Source organism: Alligator mississippiensis, chromosome 2 (genome assembly GCF_030867095.1).
Source record: "Alligator mississippiensis isolate rAllMis1 chromosome 2, rAllMis1, whole genome shotgun sequence".
Lineage (NCBI taxonomy): Eukaryota > Metazoa > Chordata > Crocodylia > Alligatoridae > Alligator > Alligator mississippiensis.
In genome coordinates this window covers 186,914,126-186,936,369 of record NC_081825.1, presented here as the reverse complement: position 1 = coordinate 186,936,369, position 22,244 = coordinate 186,914,126, and the positions used below count along the sequence as shown (strand labels likewise).

The window sequence follows — 22,244 nt, the reverse complement described above, 5'->3', positions numbered from 1 at the left end:
AAGCTAAGGAAATATAGACTAAAGTACTGTAAGGTGGATACATAACTAGTTGGATCATTGTACTCAAAAAGTAGTTATTAGTAGCTCAATGTCTAGTTGGGAGGAAATATCAAGTGAGATTTCCCAGGGTTTGTCCTGTGTCTGGTATGGTTTACTACTTTCAGTAAAGATTTGGACTGTGGAATTGAGTGCATATTTAGCAATTTGTAGATGACATCAATCTGGGTGGAGTTGCAGACACTTTGGAAGACAGGGCTGGGACCCAGAATGACCTGGGTAAACTGGAAAAATGGTTCACAATCAAGCAAATGAAATTCAGCAGGGATAAGTACAAAATCCTGCACTTGGGACAGAATAACTGCATGTAGAAATACAGACTGACTAAGCTGCAGTACTGCAGAAAAAGACCTGTGGGTTAGAATAGACCATAAGCTGAATATGAACCAATGGTGCTGAATATAAACCAACAGTAATATGATCTATTCTGCACTTGTGAGGCCTCACCTGGAGTACTGTGTCCAGTTTTGGACCCCATACTTCAAGAAAGATGTGGACAGTTCGGAAAGAGTCCAATGCTGAGCAACGAAAATTATTAGAAACATGGGAAGCATGACTTATAAGAAAAAGTTGAAGGAGCCAGGGTTATTTAGTCAGAAGAGAAGACTGAGGAGGGATTCAATAATAGTCTTGAAATACCTGCAGGACAACTACAGAGGGGATGCAGATGGGCTTTTCTTTATGGCTGTAGGGGCAGGAGTAGGAACAATGGCCTCAAACAGCAGCAGAGGAAATTTAGGATGGAAATTAGGAGGAAATTTCTGACTGTGAGGGTGGCCAAGCGTTGGAACAGGCTCCTAGAGACTTTGTGGAATCTTCAGCCCTAGAAATTTTCAAGAGCAGGTTGGACAGACACTTGGTTGGGATGATTTAGTCCCGGTTGGGATGGGACAATCCTGCCTTGGGCAAGGGGGCCTGTGAGGTCCCTTCCAGCCCTACTTGCTTATTCTATAGCTGCTAAACAAGCTGAAGACTTCTATAAGTAGAAAACAAGATAGCATGCTGTTCACTATTAAGGTTGAATTGGTGTTGAACTGGGTATGTGTCATAATCAGGGATCCTGGTTTTCTCTGATAAAAAAATCCCCAATTTTCAAATTCAAAAGCAACTCAAAATCCCCATTTTTCTGTGATTAAAATGAAATACCATAATATATATATCTATATATTAGTGGCAGTTCATTTTAATCATAGAAAAATGTGGATTTGGGGTTACTTTCTTTTATCCAAAAATTGGGGATAATTTTTTATCAGAGAAAACCAGGATCCTTGGTCATAATGGCTCCCACCACATCAATCCATGTATGTTTCACCATCTTTAGAATATTTTTCTTCCAAATAGCCCAGTCAAGTAGGGAAGCAGTGTTAACTATGTTATAGGCAGGGAACTGAGGCACAGAGAAGTAAAGTGACATGCCCAAGTTCATTAAGAAAGTCTGTGTCAAAACAAGGAATGGAAGCTAGGACTGCCCAGTCTAAGTCAGTACTTATGCTAATGAAACCATCTTCCTTTGGGTCCCTCTGAATTTGGTGGGACAGAACCAAGGTCTCATAGAGTAGGGCTATGAATAATTTGTGCAAAAATTCAATATTTTTAAATTGGTCTTCTTTCAAGGTAGTTTGGAACCCATTTTTTTTCTCTTTAAAATACTGTATTTTCCATTTTTTCCATATTTTTTGTTGAAAACCTCCGAAACATCAGCAAAATTTTGCACACGGAGGACCAAATTGCAGGAAATAAAAAGCTTTGATTACCGTTTAGAAAACACTCATAATTAAAGTCTCAAACATATGGAATTTCATGAAAAACTTGAAAAAGTTAAAAAGATATTCTTAAAAAAAAATTTGGGAAAAACTGAGCTTTTCAACGAATATTTTTTATTTGATAAAATTTTCTCTTCTACTAGAATGCAACTTCCTTGGGAAATTCCTGGTTTGGGTTATTAAAAATGACACTCTGGACTTTTCACCTGTGAGCTACTGCACAGTCAATGTCTTGTGTAGACATGGCCAGTGAGACTCAAAGCCCACAGTGCCGGCACTGGGCAGCATTCCGAAGTGAGGCAGGGAGGAAGGTTCAATTCACTTCCTGGAAGACTGGTATCTGCATCCCCAAATCACCACCATCTAGTGCAGACTCATGCTGCTGTTAGCAGTCCCAGCAGAGATGCCAAGTGCTCATCTGTGAGTTAATTTATAAATATTTTTGCAGAAAGAAGAACCAGGAAGAATTTTAAATTTACATTTCTTTATACCCCACTCAGAATCTGAAAGCATAAGTTTGTATAAAAACATCATCAGATCCTGATGATATATATGATTTACAAGGGCAAAAATGCCCATCAAGCCAGAAACCTCCACTGAATACCAGGCAATCTTGCTTTTTAAAATTATTTTGACTTTTATATTTTCAAATTACCCAAGGAGCTTTAAGATGATGTCAATGCAGGATATCATCACTGCAGTGCACTCAAGCTCTAGGGTCTCAGATGGTGGTGGGATTAATCTTAGATGGAGTATTTTGGGGGACTCAGCATGAGGTACCTAGGGCACAAGGTGCACAAAGATACAACACAAAGTCTAAAGAGTCTGGAAAACACAGTTCCAAACATTTGTTATTCATGCTGGCAGAGGACAGCATGCAGGGTCCAGGACAGAAGGCAGTATATCCTGAAAGAAAGGAGACTACTTAACATAGGGTCCAGAGGTTCTGGAGGGTAATATAGGGTTGAGAGGGTCCAGAGGAGGGCCACTCGCATGGTCAAGGGGCAGCGGGGCAGGCCCTACGAGGAGAGGCTAAAGGGCCTGAATCTATTCAGCCTCCACAAGAGAAGGCTGAGAGGGGATCTTGTGGCTGTTTACAAACTCACCAGGGGGGACCAGCAGGCATTGGGGGAGGCTCTGTTCCCCTGGGCACCACCTGGGCTTACTAGGAATAATGGCCACAGATTGTTAGAGAGCAGGTTCAGGATGGACATCAGGAGACATTACTTCACAGTTAGGGCTGGCAGGCTCTGGAATGGGCTCCCAAGGGAGGTGGTGCTCTCTCCTACCTTGGGGGTCTTCAAGAAGAAGCTGGACAGATATTTGGCTGGCGTGTTATGATCCTGCACTCCTTCCTGCCCGGGGCAGGGGGTTGGACCCGATGATCTGTTTAGGTCCCTTCCGACCCTAAGCACTATGAAACTATAGAGCATATCTTCAGTCAGAAATGCAAAAGATGGGGACACCTAGGAAAGGAAGGTGGGGAAGAGCAGTCTTGGCACAAAACCCTCTGCCAGTCTGGGGTACCAGAGCATACAGGCTGACTCCAAAATGTACTCCATCTATGAAGGAATAGATTTCTACTAGAGGAATCCATTTCTACATGAAGGACCAGAGTGGAAACAAAACAAACTGCCCGCAACATTTTTTAAAAAGAAAGACAGTCAGATTATCCTATAAACCTTCATCTACCTCCCTTTATTCATGCTCCAGGGAGAGAGGCCTGTCAGCAGCAGTGGAGAGTAGAGCTACTTGAACTGTGCAAAAATAAACACAAGGGGGGAAGATCTGGAGGAAACTCAAACATACGTATGGAGATGGAAAGTCCTGCTAATGCTCTAGTCACCTGATGGAAGCAAATCCAGGAAGAGTACACACCAACTGTTGAAACTTCCTTAGCCTGACGAAGGGTTTTTGAACCCGAAAGCTTGCTTAATAAATATTCTCCAACTATTTGGGTTGGTCTAATAAAAGATATCAAATTCACCCAAGGAACCTTGCCTGCCCTTACCGTGAGACGTTTCGAGGCATCCACTTCAATCATCCCCCGCAAGAGGTTCTGACAGTCTGGGGGGATAAAATGTGGCATGTGGAACACTCCGCGCTTCACCTTTTCCAAGAGCTGCCGCAAATTGTCATCGTCAAATGGCAGGGCACCCTGCAGGGACACAATAGTGGGAATGGTAAGGGGGAGAGGAAGGAAAGGAAAATAGGAGAAGGGCAAAAGAGAAAAATTGAGCCAAATGCCAAGAAAGAGAGGAAGAAAGAAAGATGTATTACTTCACACCGTACTATAACAAGCGAAGCATATTTTTCCTCACCAAAAGAAGATAATTTCTTAGCGTTGCTTAATTTTCTCCAACATGGAAAACAAAGCATGAGACACAGCTTTTTCTATTAAATTTTTTATTAGCAAATAAGTAACTGAATAAAAGATAATACAAAATGCGATATTGCCTTCTCAGGCAAATTTACCAAAGATACAGTGATCCACTTAAATTCAGCTCAATGTTTGGTAACAGTCTCAAGCCTTTGATCTCTGAGCAGTCCTCTTGGGCATACTCTGACTACAGCAATGTTTATCAGCTCCTTAATTCTAATTTTCCTTGGACATATTTATTCCAAACATCAAGAGCGAAGCAAGGGGCATATGAGAGACTTTTAAAGGGGAAAAAGAACCCATCTAAATGGAGCAATGAAATGAAATAGCTGGAAAAAATGCAAACCAGTAGCATCTGTGTGCATCACTTCTAAAGAAACAAGGACATTCAGCCTCTCTGACTTGGACTGTCCAGCTTCCACACTAAGGTTATTATCTCATACTGTCCACCAAATGCTATTGCTCACTGCCCTCTTCCATGATATTTCTTAGAGCTTTTTGAGATGAAATTTCCATCACCAGCAGAACACAATCTTGTCAGAAAAAGAAGCAAAAGATCTATCCTTTATTGCAAGATCAAAATCAACCACCTTAACTTCAAAGGAAAGCTCAGCTGGATAAACCTATGATATTTTTTATTATAACCTTATTTCTCACCCGCGGATGTCTCTCATGAAAGACATTCTCCCCCAGTTAAAGGCTGTATCTTGCTAGGCAATGCGTTTCCTTATATCGCATTAAAGTCTGTGGGAGTGGCAGGTCCTCAGTTACTGCTACATTTTCAACATTTTCAGTGTTTGTGTTGTATTTATTTCAGTCAATGTAGACCTTGTGTATGTTAATACTTTGTATGTAATATCCAGAAACTACTGACTTTATTTACAGAATCTACCAAAGCCAAACTAATGGTAAAAGCCAATGGATGCTATCACCCTACATTTGTTCCAGCTAGTGGTCTAGAAGCAAAAGGCCCCATATTACATTACCAGTCTCATAATCCAGTTCTTTGTGTCCTGGACTTCAAATAAAAACTATACTGAGAGTTTGGTACTTTGGCTAATATAGAATAATTCACAATAAAGTTAGTGAGACTGCTTTGCAACATTTCCTGGAGGTAAAAAATTAAGGGCTTTTTATTAACAACTGCTATTATGATCCAACACTTTTTGAGAGTATTAGTCCTGATATAATTCATTGAGTGCTCTGTTCTCAGCATAAATGATGGGCTTCTTTCAATTGTTTTCCAGAGTCAGGTTTATTTCCAAATATAAACCAAGGCATTTTTTAAAGACAGTGGGGTACAAGAGAAGAGAATCCTCCAGGAAAAGGAGAATTTATTCTTACAGTGCATGGCCAGTTATCCTTCCTGCTTTAGATTTTCCTATAGATTCAAAACATGAAATCATCAGTTTCTTACTCCTTCATAAGTCCTGGTATACCTCTTCAAATGTCTTCTTAAGAACTCAGTAATAGGGCAGGGCAAGACTTGGTTTTTGAGATATCTAAAACTTTTCCTATCCCAAGTTAGGGTGGCTATCTGAAAGCTTAAAAAATTATCTGAATAAAAAAATAATGGGAAAAAATAGTTCAAGTCACTCCAAACATTTCATTTAAATGATTTCAGAAAGCTTTCTTTTGATTTTGACCATTTTTTTTACAACAGTCAACTTAAATTCTGAAAACACACTGACAATCTGAAGCATTTTTCAAAATTGCTCGAGTCAAAATTCAGCAATACCAACTCCCACAAAAATGTTTTTTTCTCACAAAAAAAGTTGAATTGAAAAATTCCTGAATAGCTTTAAGAGTAACTAAACAAGGATGTCAGAATTTGGGTCAAATACTTTAACCTGATACAAATAAAATATTTGAACTAATACAAATAAAAATGTAATTACACATGCATATTAAATCTATCCCATTTCTTGCATATGATAGGCTACTTCTTCCTTGTATGAGTATAAACTACCTGTTCCTTAGAGACCCCATAAGGACACTTTCATAACCAAACAAAAAGGAAGTGATTTCCAGTGTAGCTACATTTTTCCCGGTTTGGGGGATTCATATCATCATGGGAGCTCAGAGCAAGTTAGAAATAATGAGCCTTTATCTGAGCCAGAGATGAGCTTTAATGTAGTACATTTGAGCAGCCTGGAAAGAATTAGAGTGTAATATTACCCTTTATGTGCCCAAATGGCAGTTTTCCAACTGCGTAAGGAACGCAGTTTGCAACTCTAGTGCCTACACAGCGTGGATGCACCAGAGCCACGCAACAACTGAGCATGTACAGGAGGCTGCACGCTGGCTGGGCAAGTGCATAGCTATGCTGGGTAGGATGGGCAGGATTAAGTCACAAAATTCTACCCAGCAAAAAGCCATGTATCTTGGTTGCTCCAGCCTAGCCCCTTGCTTTCAACAGGGCAGAAACTTCTTCACTGTTCCCCATCCCTTTTATCTGTTGAATATTAAATAAAAGGTGCAGTGGCTCAGCTTGAAAAGGAGGATTGAAGAAGGGACTCAATAATATCTCACCTGTGGCCTTGGCATTAGAGCCCTATGCTAAAATATCAAAGAGATACAGGTTCAAAGCCCCTCCAAGTGAAAGGCACCTGAAACCAAGGTCTCCTAGGGCAGTGTTTCTCAACCTTTTAAGTAGCAAGTACCCCCTAGCTTCTAAAAATTTTAATAAGTACCCCAACACTTAATTTTTCAGGGGATTTTATATATACACACTAATGTGTGCCATATGTTGGAATAAGGGTTGTGTATATAAGGCCATGATATGACAGATGTCTGATCTGGTGTGGGTAGGGTTGCTACCTTTTACACCAGGGGTGCTCATGAAAGTACCTGGCCTAGAGGTGATGTTGGCCAAAGCTAGGAGGGCTGAACCTAGTGTCGTGCAAAGTGTGGCACACCAAATTATTGCTGGGGAATTTAAAGTGTTGTGCAATGTGCAGTGCGCCAAATTTTTTGCCATAGTTTTGAAAGGAGGAAGCGGTAAGAAACAGGGAAAGAGGGTGAAAGAGAGAGAGAGAGCGGAAAAGAGGGTGAGAGAGACAGACAGATAAGGATATAGGATGAGAGAGAGAGAGTGAGACAGGGAAGTGGGGAGGGTGAAGAGAGAGAGGGAAGGGGGGAGAGAGAGGGGACAAGTAGCAACCGCAATTGTGGTGCAGGCAGGTGGTATCGGCTTCTTCTGGAGCCACTGCAGCAAGGGTTGGGGTGATGGGGAGAAGCAGAGGACTGCGGCACGGCGAGGTAAGTCTGTAGGGCAGGGGTTGGCAATCCCCAGGGCACATGTGCCGAGCATGGCACGCAAGGCCATTTTGCTTGGCACTCCACTGCCAGCCTGGGCTCTAGGCAGGTGCTGCCAGCCATGGAGCCCGGGCTGTTCCCAGAAGGCAGCTGGGGAGGCTGCAAGCCCTGTTACAAGCAACCCGGGCTCTGTGGCTGGCAGCAGCTACCCAGAGCCTGGGCTGGCTACAGCCAGGAGACTGCAAAGGAGCTGCTCCAGGCTCCAGCATCCTGCAGCTATGAGCAGACAGTAGGGGGGTGGGCCCTGAGGCACCACAGCCCAGAAAAGTGCTGTGCCACTGCCAGCACTGCCTGTATCCAGCCTGGGCTCTGGGCAGCTGCAGCAGGGAGGCTGCAAACAGCTGCACCGGGCTCCACAGCCCCAGCATCAGCTCCATGCTGGTGGCGACTGCATGGGTGCCTCAGAGCAGAGAGCGGGGATAAACCCACTCTCTGCTTTGGGGCGCACGTGCAGTTGCCGCCAGCATGGAGCTGATGCTGGGGCTGTGGAGCCTGGTGCAGTTGTTTGCAGCCTGACTGTTGCCTGCTGCAGCTGCCCCAGAGCCCAGGCTGGCTACAGGTGGGGGCTGACAGCGGCACAGGGTTTTTCCCCATGTTCAGCAGCAGTGGTGCTGGGGCGGGCAGGCAGCAGCCCCCCTCCCATCAACGCAGCCTGCCCCAAGTGCTGGGAAGAACCCGGTGCCACTGCCAGCCCTCTCGCCCACAGTGAACTGGTCCCCGGGTGGGCTGGGCCAATCCCCACAGTGCAGGAGGGAGTGTGCAGCGCCCTGCCCCTCCCTTCCCACACTCTGGGGGTCTCAGTCTGCCCCCCTCTCCCCCAAAGCCCAGGCAGGATAAAAAAGAAAGAAAACTTACCTGCCTGTTGGTGGGGAGTGCACGGGTATCTGTGTGCCCGCCCTCCACCTCCTGCAGCAGCCTTTAGCTGGCTTGGGGGTGGGGGCGAGTGGCCGGACGTGAACCTGGCAGCAGAAGGGGGAGTGGCGGTGCCCCCTCGCTGTGGGGGTTTTCCACGCCTGCATATCCCCTGCTTGTGTCTCACGTACCCCCTGGGGTACACGTACCATGGGTTGAGAAACTATGGCCTAGGGTGCCTATAAATGTGCTTGGGGGTGAGGCATTTTAAATAGAGCAGGTCCCGGAGAGCCACTCTAATTAAAATGCCTGTTTTCATGTATATTAAGGATCCCATGTTTCAAAATGACTATTTCACCTGACATGCATATGCAGTAACAAACACCAAACCAAATCAAACCACAGCAAGAAAAATGCAAAAAACTAGAACCTCCTCACACAGTTAAATAAGGAGAAAACAGAAACAAAAGCAAAAACCCAAGATGGTTTGGTGATCTGGTAAAGATCAGCTTTCCTAGTGCCCCAGCAGTTACAACCTTGACCATCTTGCCCCTTTGAGGCCAATTGACTTCAATGAGTTTTGAATCAAGCTAACGTGCTGCACTATCATAACAGAGCAAAGAGCATTTAGGGGAAGAAAGTTCTCCCACAATCCTCTCTGCTTTGCTGTACAGGGGCAGCAGCACTTCAAGAAGCAGTGAAACATTTTTCATGTGCTTCCTATGGGACTCACGCAGAGAGAAAGATAGTACATGCAGCAGAGAGTTATAGAAATATAGAGAACTCAGGAGAAATGTACACCATGTCAATACATTTAACATTAAATACAGCAGCCTTGTTGATTTTTATTGTGTTTTTCTTTTAAAGGCTGTAGCAAAGATGATGACTCACCACTAACAATGCGAACAAAATGACACCACAGCTCCAGACATCTGCTTTTCTTCCATCGTATTTTTCTCCCTGTGCAACACGAAGATAGGAGCTTAAATTAGATGTCCTTGAAGAACAGGGCAGGAAGACTGAAGGACTGGAAGTGGTGACCAAAGCAGCTGCCTTCCAAGGAAATGCTCCTAACTAGCAGGCAAGGGGGTTCATACATTGGCTTCTCATGAAAGTCAGGACATGCCCTTGTCTGTGACTTGGGGAATGTGAGAAAATGGGGCCTACAATATGGGAAGGCTGGGAATGGCCTTACACCACTAAAATAACTGGATTCAGCTCTTCATCAGAGATCCCTTAATGATATCAAGAGTTTTTTTCTCTCCTGGTTTGTTCTTAATGGGGCTTGAAATTAGTCATATTATTTGCTAACATGTAATGTTTTCTGGCCATTCTCATTTATTTTTTTAACTTCACAGTTGTGGTACTCATCAGTAGGGGTTGGAGGGGAAAGGGAATTGGGTCTTTTCTAGATGCCTACAGGCTGCATGCACTCAGCCTTTGGGGAGGAAGGGATACAGGGAAAATGGGAATTTCCTATTGCTCAACAGTGAGCCAAGGAAGTGCCAACTGTCCAGTTCCACTTTCCTCAGCTGGAAGCTAAGGATTGTAATGGCAGGGTGATGTCTTTAGGGATTTCATAGCTGGCCCCACTGGATGGAAACAATCAAGCAAACCAAGATTATGTGTATCTAGCTCAGGGGTGGGCAAAATATGGCCTGTGGGCTGGATCCAGCCCATGGTGTGATTTTGCCCAGCCTGTGGTGGGTCCCTTTGCCCCGCTGACCCAGGCATGGGGGCAGCCTGGGCCATGGTGTATGTGGCTGGTCCTACCCTGCCTGTGTGCTCCCAGCTGACTTCCACGGAGACTGGCCCCCAGCCCTGGATGCAGCTCCCCACCTGGCTGCATGCCTGGCCACAAGGCTCCTGGCCAGTATCCACGGAGACTGGCCCCTGGCCCTGGCTGCAGCATCTTCACTGGGGCTCCCACCATTTCCACTGCCCCTGCACCGCTTCACTCCATGCCACTATGTCCAAGCCGAGCTGGCAGGGTGGCAAGGGATGGGGGGGGGGGGAGAGGGGCAGTGCTCCCTGCCTCACCTGGCCCCAGCCCAGTCCTGGGTGCTGCTTACAAGTGTGTGGTGGGGCAAACACCGTCACCACCCCAAGTGATGTGGAATTGACACTGGGTCCACCCCGCTCCTTCCCCAGCTTGCGGGCCATGCACCTCGGGCCAGGGGAGGGGAGAGGTGAGGGAAGGGAGGCTAAGTTTCCCCCACTTGGTGGGGCTGGCATTGCCCCATGGCTATTTCCTGCCCCTGCCACCCCTCCTTGGCCTCTCGAGCCCCCTCCATGGGGCTCGCAGCCCTCCTCTCCCCCTTGTGGGTGTTGTGGCCCCTCAGCAAGGCTCGGCGGCACCTTCCAGCTCTGCCCCAGTGCTATGCTGTCACCGCCCCAAGATCCTGGCCATGGCCCCAGAAGCAGCTCCCCACCTGGCTGTGCACTGCATCCAGGGTCGCTCTCCATGGACAGGCGAGGGCAGGATCACAGGGCTAGATTATGGACCGGTGACAGCGTGGGCCTGGGGCAGAGCAGAGCTGCTATCTGCTCCTTGCATGCTCCTGCCTGAAGAACCAGAGCCCATCATAGGGGCATGCTGGCAGCAGATCATGGCTCTGACCCAGCCCCAGCCCTGTACTGTCACCATCCTGTGACTCCATCCTGTGACCCTGGCCTCACATGCCCATCCTGCTCCTGAACACCACTTCCTAGGGCCCCATCCCACATAGGGAGTTTTGGTGAGCTGTTGCACAGGGGAGATGGTGGGGAGGGGGGTGCTGACCCAGCTTGTGACAGCTCATCAAAATTGCCTATGTGGACCTCAGGCCCAAATAACTGCTCACCGCAGATCCAGCTGTTCATCTGATTGTGAATGGATGGATTCCTCAGTGAACTGTGCCCTCTGACACAGACATATTGTCACCTCTTTCCACTACTGGAACGACATACTTCTAGGCCTCACTACATGAGAGAAAATGTTTGCCATATTAAGTATTTCCTCTTCAATGTTGACTGGCTTAAGAGTCCTTTGCTGTGGAGACTGACTTTCTGCACGTTTAATGAGTGACACATTTTTACACGGGTATTAATTTTTCAAAGTAACTTACCCGGATTACTTCGGGACAGGCATAATGTGGTGATCTGTAAAGGAAAAAACAATTAGATAAGTATACAACACTATTTAGTATGTGCATGTCTTCTTTGTCTACCATGGTGGTATCTGGGTACTGTTTACATAAATTGAATTGGAAGGAACAGAACAACACCCCCCTTCCTTCTTTCTGCCACAATCTGTTTCTGAGATGGATTTATATTCAGGATGTGGAATAATCCTAAAGCATATTTTAGACAAAACCTTCAGAGACAGATGCAACATCAATTTAGTCTCTGATCCATCTCTTTCAGAATACAATTATTGTCCCAATTAAGCAAATCCTACCAAAATCAGTGGAAAGACACTGACTTCTGCAGGCTTTGGAACAGTTTCAAAGTGACCAAGGTCTTGTTCTGAGGATCATCATGTTCCTGGGACCTTGTTTGGAGTTTACAGATCCATTTTGGTGGACCTGTAGCTGTATATACTTATTGGGAAGCTCTCCTCTCTCTCATTTGGTATACAAAAAAATTACCCTCTCCACTTCCCCCTGCCCCCAAACATGGTAATTTATAAGTCAGACCAGGATTCTTTTCCTGCCAGCACCAGAGATAGCATCTGTCCCTACTCCATACCAGATTAGGAGAAAAGGCTTTGGGCTAGAATAAAGGGGTGAAGAATGATACACCACTGCTGCACAACTCCAGCTCAATTGCCTTCACTCAGATATTTTTACTTCACCCTGTGTGTGAAATTAAAGGCAATCCAGACACACAAGTGGCTCAGCTTTTTAAAAATGTCCCCCCAGACCAATCAAACCCAGACATCTAACACATCACCCTGCTTTCCTGCAACCATCATTAAAGATAATGTAATCTCATACTTGCTCCTGGCATTTCAAGTGGGCAGAAAAGTCACTAACCCATAAGATTAAAATGCAACATCTTGTTTAAAAGAGGAAAGGATGGGCAGCATCAGCTTTACCTAATGAGGTGACCTGTGCTCATAGCAACTTGCACCCTATACCACTGGTTGATTCCTGACTGAGAAACTGTTCCCCAGAAGGGTCAGTTACTCGAGTATGCCAGGCAATAATTTTAATTACTAAACAGAACAGCAATGGTTATTTGTTTTATAGGCTTCATTAAAAGCCTGACAAAAGAGAAGGGACAAAACTATAATAAGCATATATGCAAACCTGTACAAAGCATCTACTGATGCTTCCCTGTAGGTAGTAAGCTGTCTCCTTCATATATTTGTCCTATGTGCTTGGTGTGCCTGTTTTGTGTCATAATATTTGTATCATTGTTTCAGGATGCTGCATTAATGTACAATGATATCTCTATGTGTACAGTACTTGCATCATGATAAAATGTCATTGTGTGTAGATGGAATGCCCGGATGTGAGGATTCAATACTGTGTTTCTAGGAAGACCGTCACCACAAACTCATGATAAGTTTGGGACTCCAACTGCCCTACAAGTTAAGCTCAAGCAATGTGATATATACTTGTAAGGTCAAACACATCAAGTTGGGGAAAGGTAGAAACTGGGCGCATCTACACAAGATGCTTTACATGAGATTAAACCAAATTACTGCGCAGTAAGCATTACCATGTACATGTGCAGACATTTACTGCACAGCAATTTACTCTAGTTGTGAGTAAATTTGTTACCTGTAATACAAGTAGCAAATTTACTTGCAAGTAATTAAAACAAGTTCCCAGCCCCCATTCGGCAAGCGTAGAGGAAGGGCTGGGAAAAAGCTCCCAGCCCCTAATCCATGATCGTGGAACCGGGGCTGGGAGCTCCCTGCATGAGATTTTCCCACCTAACCTGGAGCTGGCTGGAACCTGCCTGACTGGGACAGTTCCCAGCCAGCCCTGGGTTGCCTGGGGAAGTCTGCATGTGGCCTGGAGGTGGCTGGAGACTATTTCATTTCAGGCAGTCCCCAGCCAGCTCCGAGCAGACTTCCCCTTGCAGCCTGGGGCTGGCTGGGAACTGTCCTGGTCAGGGGCAGGTCCCAGCCCTGTGCCCCGATCAGGTGATTGAAGCATGGGACTTGGAAAGAGCTGCAGGAGAGGGTCAAGTCCCAGACCATCTCCTGCAGCTCTTTCCAAGCCCCCTGCTCCCAACTGGGGAGCTGGGGCTAGGAGCTCCCTGCTGCTGAGGCAGGGGGACACTGCCCCTTCATGGGCTTCACTACAGAGCCTACCCAAGCAGCAAAGCTCCCAGGGGCAGGGAGCAACCTCCCAGCTGTCTCCTGGCCCCATGCTCCCTGACAGCCCCTGGGCTAGCACCCAGGGGGAGGGTACAACTCCCCTTGGCTGCTGCAGGGGGCCAGTGCAGGGCCAGCGGGGGCAGAAGCAGCAAATCTGCTCCTTCATCCCCGCATATGTAGATGCTTGCCTGGGGTGGTCAGGCAAGCATCTACACATAAACTCGCTCTGGGTTACTTTCTCTAGAGTAAACCCACTTTGCAGCATTTGCACATGTAGATGTGCCCATTTTCCATGGAAGGCAGCGAATTTAAAAAGCTTTGCTTTCTTGAGCAGAAGGCAGTGTAGAGATGCACATTATAGATTAACAGAATCAGAGATGCATAAACTTTCATGAGCAGGAGCTGACTTTATCAGATGTTATGACAGCATTTGATTATATCTGATGAAGTGAGCTCCTGCTCACAAACACATGCATCTCTGATTCAGTTAAGATACATCTCTACCCTACCTTCTGCCTCACTTCAGACTAACATGGCTAATTACTTCTCCTTTCTGGAAGTTACAGTGGATATTTTAACCAGGTCTATTAGCTTAAGCGGTCTTAAGGAAATCAGTAAATCTAGCTTAACGAGTCAAAGTAGACTAAGGTTCAATGCCAGTTTAGAAAAAAATGATCTCTGTCTTCATACAGTGGGTAGAACTGGTATGGGTGTATACTAGCGCATTGCGGGGCAGGATGGTTATGTGGCTAGTGCCTAGGACAAGGTATTAGATTCTCTGGGCTCTCCTGCCAGCCCTGCCACTGATGTCCTAGATGATCTCTGGCAAGCTACATAGACCAGCATTTTCCAATATGACTGCTAGTTGGGATATTTAAAATCAATGACCATTTCTGAAAAATGTGACCTTAATTTTTCTGTGTTTCTGAGTTTCACTGCTTGCGAAGTAGCAGTGGCCATAATATTAATCCTTACTTCACAAAGCTGTGGCAAGGTTTAATTCACTGGAGTCTGCATAAGGCTTTGAGATGCTTGAACTGAAATTGCTATAAAGTGGAAAGTACAATGACAAATAGTAATACGTAATAATATTGTTTCCCCCTGAGTAGTGATTGCTTTAAACACTGGTTTGTTACAAGGCACTGGGTGCAATGGGTTAATGCACAGGTTTTCAGACTTGGGCTCAAATACATCATGGATCACAAATTAAATTATTCTGGTGAGTAACAAAGTCCCTGGCAGATATTTACATACACCATGAAACCGCTGCACAGGTGGCAGTCACCGCTTAAGAGAGACCCAGGTCAGGAATGAGGAGCCATAACAGAGTTTGGGCTGAAGCCCAAGACTGGACTAATGGAGCAAATTGCAAACTGAAGCCAAGTTGTTCAGTCAGAGCAGTGTGAGAACATGGGCTAGGAGATGCAGAAAACAACAAATACCGGCAGAGACAAAGCAAAAACAACTTACACCTTGGACATCTGTGTCTACCAAGCTGCTCAGTTTAGTCACCTGAGACTGGAAATATTAGGCCCCTGGCAAACGTTACGCTTAAGGTGTGATCAACCAGTTACACACAGCTTAAGTAGTAACCAAGCCACACATTCATGCAATTAATGGCACAATAAAACATGGAATAAGCCACAAAGTTATTACACAAAATAAGTGTAATAACTTTGTGGCCAGTTCTCATTGTGCCTTAAATTGCACACGTGGCTAGGCATCAGCTGATCGGGGCTTCCATCCTGGGGAGCACATAAGAGTCAAGAGTTCTCATGTGCTTCTAAGACTAGGGGCCCCAATTAGTCGACTGCCACTCCCAGACGTGGGGATGCCTCAGAGTCAAGGGCTCCAGTGTGCCCACAAGGCTCGGAGCTGCAATCAGCTGCTATTCTCAGCCCTGGGGACACATCAGAGACATTGAGTCTGTTGTGGTCCAGAGGCGGGGAGCAACAGCTGATTGGGGGTCTCAGCATCAGAGATATATCAGAGTCGAGGGCTCTGGTGTGTCGAGGCTGGGAGTCGCAGTCAGCCGATCAGTGTTCCCAGCCTTGGGGGATCACTGGAGCCCTTAACTTCAATATGTTCTGAGGGTGGGAGCGGAGATCAGCTGACTGGCTTCCTACTTACCCATTGCAGGGACAGCCTGGGATCATAATCCCAGGCTCTGCTTGCAGTGACAATATGGCACTTAGGGGATCCGATCCTCAATCAACAGCACAGCAGGAAGTGAGATTGTTGGGATCATGGATCAGATCCCATGGCACCTTTAACTAAATGTATACCAGGGTCCTCAATTTTAACACATTTTCTACTGCTGAGCCAGAGCAGCATTCTGGAAAAGGTGTATCCGGAGGTAGGCTGCAGTCTAGTTTTTATACGGCCCCCTAGGACCATAGTATTGGAATGTCTTACAGTGCTGAAAGAATTTTAACCACACAACGCCTCTCTGAGGTAGAAAAGGGCTATCCTATTTTTAAGATGGGGAATTCAGGTACCTGATAAATGAAAAGACCTGCCCAGCATTACAGAGGACATTGGACATTCATCTCAAAACTGAGCCCAGATCACTTAGTCTCAGCCTAGTATCCTGTGTGATTCATCAGTCACCCTTGCTACCTGGAGGATCAGAACGCTCCTTGAGTGGACACAGCATACTGAGGAGCACTGAGTTGATGAACAAGTTTCCACCTCAGTAATATGGATCATCTCTCCATGCTGATTTTATCAGTGACAAGGGCTGATAGATTTAGCTTTGGATACAGAGGTAGGTAAGACCAGAATACATTCACCCTGATTGCTTTTCATGGTAACATCCTTCCAAAAGAGAGGGGCTCCAGTGTCGCACAAGCTCCAGGTAACCCACATACCCACTTACTTTTTCTGTGTAATGCTAGCAAGCATACCCAATGAAACCCCATCTTCTGATCTGAATAAGAATGGAGTCTTATAAGATTCTTAGAGGATTCCCCCTCTGGATGCCATAAAAATTTTACTATGAATTGGAAAGAGAGGAAAGAAGAATACAGAACTCTTGGTGGAAGAAGCACTCAACCGTATGCAAGATGAAAGACCAAACAGTCATGAAAAAAAATGGCAATAGCATCTAATGTGGAAAGTTGGGCCAACTAAGTCAATGCTGCTGCTGAGCTTGAGTATATATATATATATATATATATATATATATATATATATATATATATTTGGGTAGGATCCAAGGAGAAAGTAGGGGGATCAGAAGGTGGGTCAACCTGACCATTCAAATAGCTGCACTGCAATTGTCAAGAGTGCAGGCTTCTGGCAAAGCCACTCTAAATTCTCGCCAGTGCAGGGCAGCTGTATATTTGCAGCGTTATCTTGGCTAACAGCTCTGAACGGGATCCCCGGGCCAGCCAGAATCCATAGAAAACTCATTTCCACACTGCCAATCATGAAGCAACTTCAACCACTTTAAAGAGAAAACTCAAATTTAATCAGAAATCTATTTATCTTTCCACGGAGTCATGAATATTTCTTTGGCTCTTATCACTAATTATTCAATATATATGTGTGCCTAAGCAACTTTCTCTGCCTCTTCCCCCCAGGCCAACTCCTCATCCCTTCAGCTGCATCTCCATGCTGCAAAGCCACAATCTGTACCTGATAACAAATAATAATATCAGTGAGCAAGATCAAGAAGCAAGTTTTGCCTGCAGGCTCTACTGTGCCGAGGCACCAAAACCAGCAGTGCTTATTTCAGGAGTGGTGTTGACTTCCCTGGGCCACAGCCTGCCCAGGGGGCCAGGGATGCTCTGAATGGTCATTCTGCAGCTTTGACTCCTGGGAGAAGCAGTGCTATATGAAGCCCCAACCGCTGGAGGCAGTATGATTTCTGAGATTGTACTTGCTCACTCGCTTTCTCTCTCTCTCTTTCTCCCTGTTGTCCTTATGTCCTAATTCTATTGTTAAAAGAAGGCACATACATTTCTCTGTTCCTGCCACTAGCTCTTGTTTCTGCTGCTGGGGCTGTCAGCAGCTGCATCTCTTCTTCTTCTGCTGGTCTTCACTGTCTTCCAGTTGGCTTTCAAAGGCAGCAAGTTAACCACCAGCACTAAAGCCCTCCCATTCTCTCAAATGGCTGAGGTGAAGGGGAATGTCAGTGGGGTAAGGCAAGAGGAAAATGAAATTGGACAGGAGGAAGAAGTAGATGACAGGAATGCTTTGGAGGAAGACTTGAGTGGTAAGATGGCAAAGCAGACTGGAGAAGACGTCAATGTGGGGAAGGCCTAGAAAGCTTTAAGCTGAGGAGAGGGGTACCGTTCATGGGTTCTGGTAACAGCCTTATCATTTAGCTCAATTAAAGCAGGGATGCAAGCCTTTGGCTCCACATATCCACAAAAAACTTCAAGCACTTACTTCTTTTAAATACAGACCAACCTGCTTTTTTTTGAGAATTGCAAAGCAAACCCATTAATTAGCTTTGGAATTCAACTGAATTAACAAACTGGCTCCTTTAAGAAAGCTAGCATCTGTGTCGGTCTTTCCTTTGTCCCAAATGATCCGGGCAACTGAATACAGATGCTTTCAAGTTTTAGTGGGCTAAAAGTAACTGAAATCTTGTGCATAATGTACACTCAAAGAAATTAAGTTACAATTTAGCAAGGTTATTAACAATTGTTGTATCTAATTATATACATGATATAGATAGACAGGCTCAAGTAACTCTTACGTGGAGCTACTGACATCAAAGATAATTCAGTTAGTCATCATCCTGTATACCTAATTTGCATGCAACAATTCTATTAGCCGTAATGAGTCAGTAGTTAAAAGACAACTGTACCCGTGTGCCAAGCCATGTTTTCTCACTGGTGGATTGTGTGGATCAAAATTTACTGCTCTTTATAAGTTCCATAGCTTCATGTTCACTCAGAGCATTAGTGGTTCACCATGACGTTGCTGTCCTGACTCCAGTGCCAACTAAGCCAGCTCTTTTGGGACAACAAAGGCAAGATCATAAAGGAAGTTGCGGAGAAGCCAGGACTGTGGTTTGGTTCTCCTAACCCTCCTTTCATGTAGCATCAAACTTACTAAACCAACAAGACAATAGCTATGCCTCTATTTCATTGTTAACCCAAGTGACAGGCACCTGGATCCAGCTGTCTGTGGTGTGTATCCCTATGATTTCAGGGCATTCCCCACAGATTTTAGCACTGCAGTAAATTAGGCTGTTCTATGATTCTTTCCCCATGAATTATGGGAGAACTCATCTGTCTTGTCTTCACAATGGGAGGAATTTTGGGAAGCCACTGAAGAACTACCAGCAATCGAGTGGCTTGGTCTGCTTCCTCCCTGTAAAGTGGATGGGTTTAGACTGCACAACAGGCTTTAGCTTACATATCAGGGTAGGCTAGGTATCCCAAACAGCATCTCACGCAAGCTAGAGGGCTGTGTGCACACATGGTAGCCAATTTACAGCAGCACACGAGTTGGACCCTCCAGTGAATTTACTGGAGACAAACCCATTTTCAATATCAAGTCATATTCACCAGTGCACCCTTTAGATGGTTTTTGTTCCTCCTGAAATGCCAAAGCAACTGGAAAACAAATTTAACTGGAGATTAGGATTTAGCTGCTTGTTGCTTTTCCGGTATACCTGTGATCTGGCCCTTAAAATAGATGTTTAGTAATTTCAAAAAATCTAGCATATCCCCATACAAAAAGCTAAACACTAGTAATACAGACTTAGTTAATTCACATTTAAATTAACACAAGGAACTTGCAGTGAGGGAGGCGAGTATGGGAGGCAAAAGGAACTGGAACTTGGAGTTGGATAGGGAGCCAGAGGGGAGCAGGACTGGGAGCTAAGGAGGAAAATGGATGTGGGGAATTGAAACCACTCATGCACGGGAAAAGGAAACATTAATTCTGGTGGCTCCTACATTTTGAAAGCTTGATTTTGCTACCAGAATAATTTTCTTTCAAGGTATTTTCATATACATACAGAGAGAGAGAAATGAGTGCAAGGCACATGACAGGTTCCTTAAAATCAGGACCAGCTCCTGAAAATCCATAACTGGCACTGCTAGGCCCCTACCTTTAACCAGAGGCATGGTCACGTACAAAACACCGGTAGCATGGATTTGGGGCTATGGGATGTCTGTCAGGGCCTCCTCCATGCTGTGCTGGTTGCTATAGATAGAGAACACATCCTGTGCCCACACTTAACTGATAATCATCCCTCCTGGGCACACATACTTATTTTACAGATGCAGGGAGTCTGTGGGCCTGCAAAGGGTTACTGGGAAATGTCTAGTGGGAGAGCGGTGGGCAGAGGAATTCACTGTGTTGGGGTTCTCTTCTTCTGTTGTGGAACTGACAGGTGCAAGACTTTTCCTCCTTTCTAAATCAAATCAGAAACCATAATCATCATCATTCTTCCCACACGCATGCAGCTTTTTGGATCAGGGCAGGGATTCCCCATGGAGGCACTGATGTAAGGCGATTGCTGCATACAGCTAGTTAATTGAGGACCTGTCAGGAGCAGTGTCAGTCTCTGTACTGACTGCCTCTTTGGGGGCTGGGCTTGGAACGGGGGCGAGCTGCATTTGCATGTCAGCTTTGCCTTCCTTACTATTCATTTTGGGCACAGAGATTTAGAGCCAGCAAGCACAGAGACCAACACGGCCACTAGGTTCTCAATCACCCACCTGCCTACCGCCATCCCGTTCCCTCTAGGACTCTCCTACATGGTGATAAAGTGAAAGGAAGAAAAAGTGGGAAGAGGGTGAAAAGAGATTTCCAGGTTTCTAAGAGTGACAAAAATCATTGCAAACTCTCAAATATTGTTCCTCGGTGATGCCTCTGTATTCCTCTGTGGTCTTGTTTTCCTGTTGCACTGTATTTCCTCTCATACAACACCCCCTCCCCCCACCAAATACAACAAAAACCTTATTTTTAAAAGGCAGAATGAAGAAAAAAAGGTCTTTCCTTGAAACTACTGAGAAGTAGCAGAAGGAGCCTCTGAGATGCAGAGTAGGGGGTGAAGTGTCTACAGCCAGCGTTACTTTTACTCTCCTCCATCAGAGGCAGAAATTGATATTATGCTATTTCCTCACTTATAATGCACAGCCCAATTTCAAGAAGCTAAATTTTGGGAAAATGGTATGTGTTACATGCAAGAAAATATGGTAATACTGTATCACAAATCCCACTTTACAGACGGAGAATTGAGGCACAGAGATCTCGAGTGACTTGTCAAAGGTCACACAGGATGTCTGTAACGGACACAGAAGTCAGTCCCAGGTTTCCCGAATCCCAGTCCAGTGGCTTTACCATTCTTGTCATCTAGTGACAGTGAAACACACCTGGCAAATATCTACCACTCTAAAATGTCATTATTCAGCGCACAGCAAAAAAGCAGTTGGGATTTGGAAGGAAGTGATTTGGGAATTTCTCAGCATTTAATTGTCTGGACTTTTCTTTGCCTGGAAGGGTAAAGCTGAGGAAGAAATGAAGAAATCTGAACTAATAAAAGCTGCCTGCTGCCAAGTCCCCAGCTCCATTTGCAGCCTGTTGTTTGCTCCTGGGCCTCCTGGTCTCTGGGAGGAATGCAAAAAACCTGCTGTATTACTTCCACACTTCAGGGACAGCTTCTCCAGAAGATTGCCTTGTGGTACAGTTTCTGCAATGAGTTGTGCTGCCAGAGTCACAGTTTTCCCCTCAGACCCTAAGCGCCATTTCTCCTCCCCTTGAGGGTCCAGGGACATGTGTTTAAAACTGTCGGTTATGTCTCTACCCTGTGTATAATGAGGATTTGAGTGATACAGGTTTCTCGTAATGGGGATTTATTACAGCCAAGGCCTGACATGAAGTCAGTCAGTGACAAATTATGTCAATGAAACAGCAAGTCCACCTTCCCCCTCCTCTTTCATGTTCTCCAACACACACAAACACAATCAGACTGCACTTTTATAATTTCCTCCAGGGATGTTTTTATCGGTAGCCATCAATGTTACAGAAAACAATCTGCGCTGATCCAATGAGTATTTCCTATCAAACACTGAAACTGAGGCATGGAATATTAAATATGAGAAGCTACAGGAAAGTAATACTCCCGGCCATGTGACATTGCTACGGATGTCAGTTGACATTGGGAGATCTCAAACCCATCCAAACTCTACATGATGCTAAGCAGTTCCATCCACATTGAGGAGGGCTTTTGACTGCACGCTGTAACCCTGGCATTGCACCAACATAAAGTTAGTTCTACTACGCTGCTGAATCCCACCGGATCCACTCATTGCCACTGACCTGGCGGCGCCTTGTGTGGCTATTGATGGAAATGTTACAGTTTCATTTCGTTATTGACGCTCACAGCATGGATAAAAACATTCTGGAAATTAACTTCTAGGTGCATTGGAGGAGCTGCTCATTAAAGCTTAATAACAGCCATGATTCACTCTGCATTGCATTTTTTTTTTTTGCTATGTCAAGTGCAGGTAACGCTGTTGCTTTGAAAAGCTCTGATATTGGTTCCTGAATGCTTCACAGGAAGGGTAGCCAGGATTCTACTGCCTTCCTT

General features: G+C 45.2%; 1 protein-coding gene across 9 annotated transcripts in view; it reads right to left on the bottom strand.

The window, feature by feature from the left end:
- Positions 1-22,244, bottom strand: part of BRSK2 (BR serine/threonine kinase 2) — a 490,223-nt gene that overhangs the window by 82,790 nt on the left and 385,189 nt on the right. For all 9 annotated transcript variants that reach the window (XM_059722574.1, XM_059722576.1, XM_059722577.1 and 6 more), the window contains 3 exons: positions 11,478-11,511; positions 9,262-9,330; positions 3,832-3,978 (listed from right to left, as the gene is read on the bottom strand). In XM_059722574.1, coding sequence (XP_059578557.1) covers positions 3,832-3,978; positions 9,262-9,330; positions 11,478-11,511 — 250 coding nt within the window. The remainder of the gene's footprint in view (positions 1-3,831; positions 3,979-9,261; positions 9,331-11,477; positions 11,512-22,244) is intronic.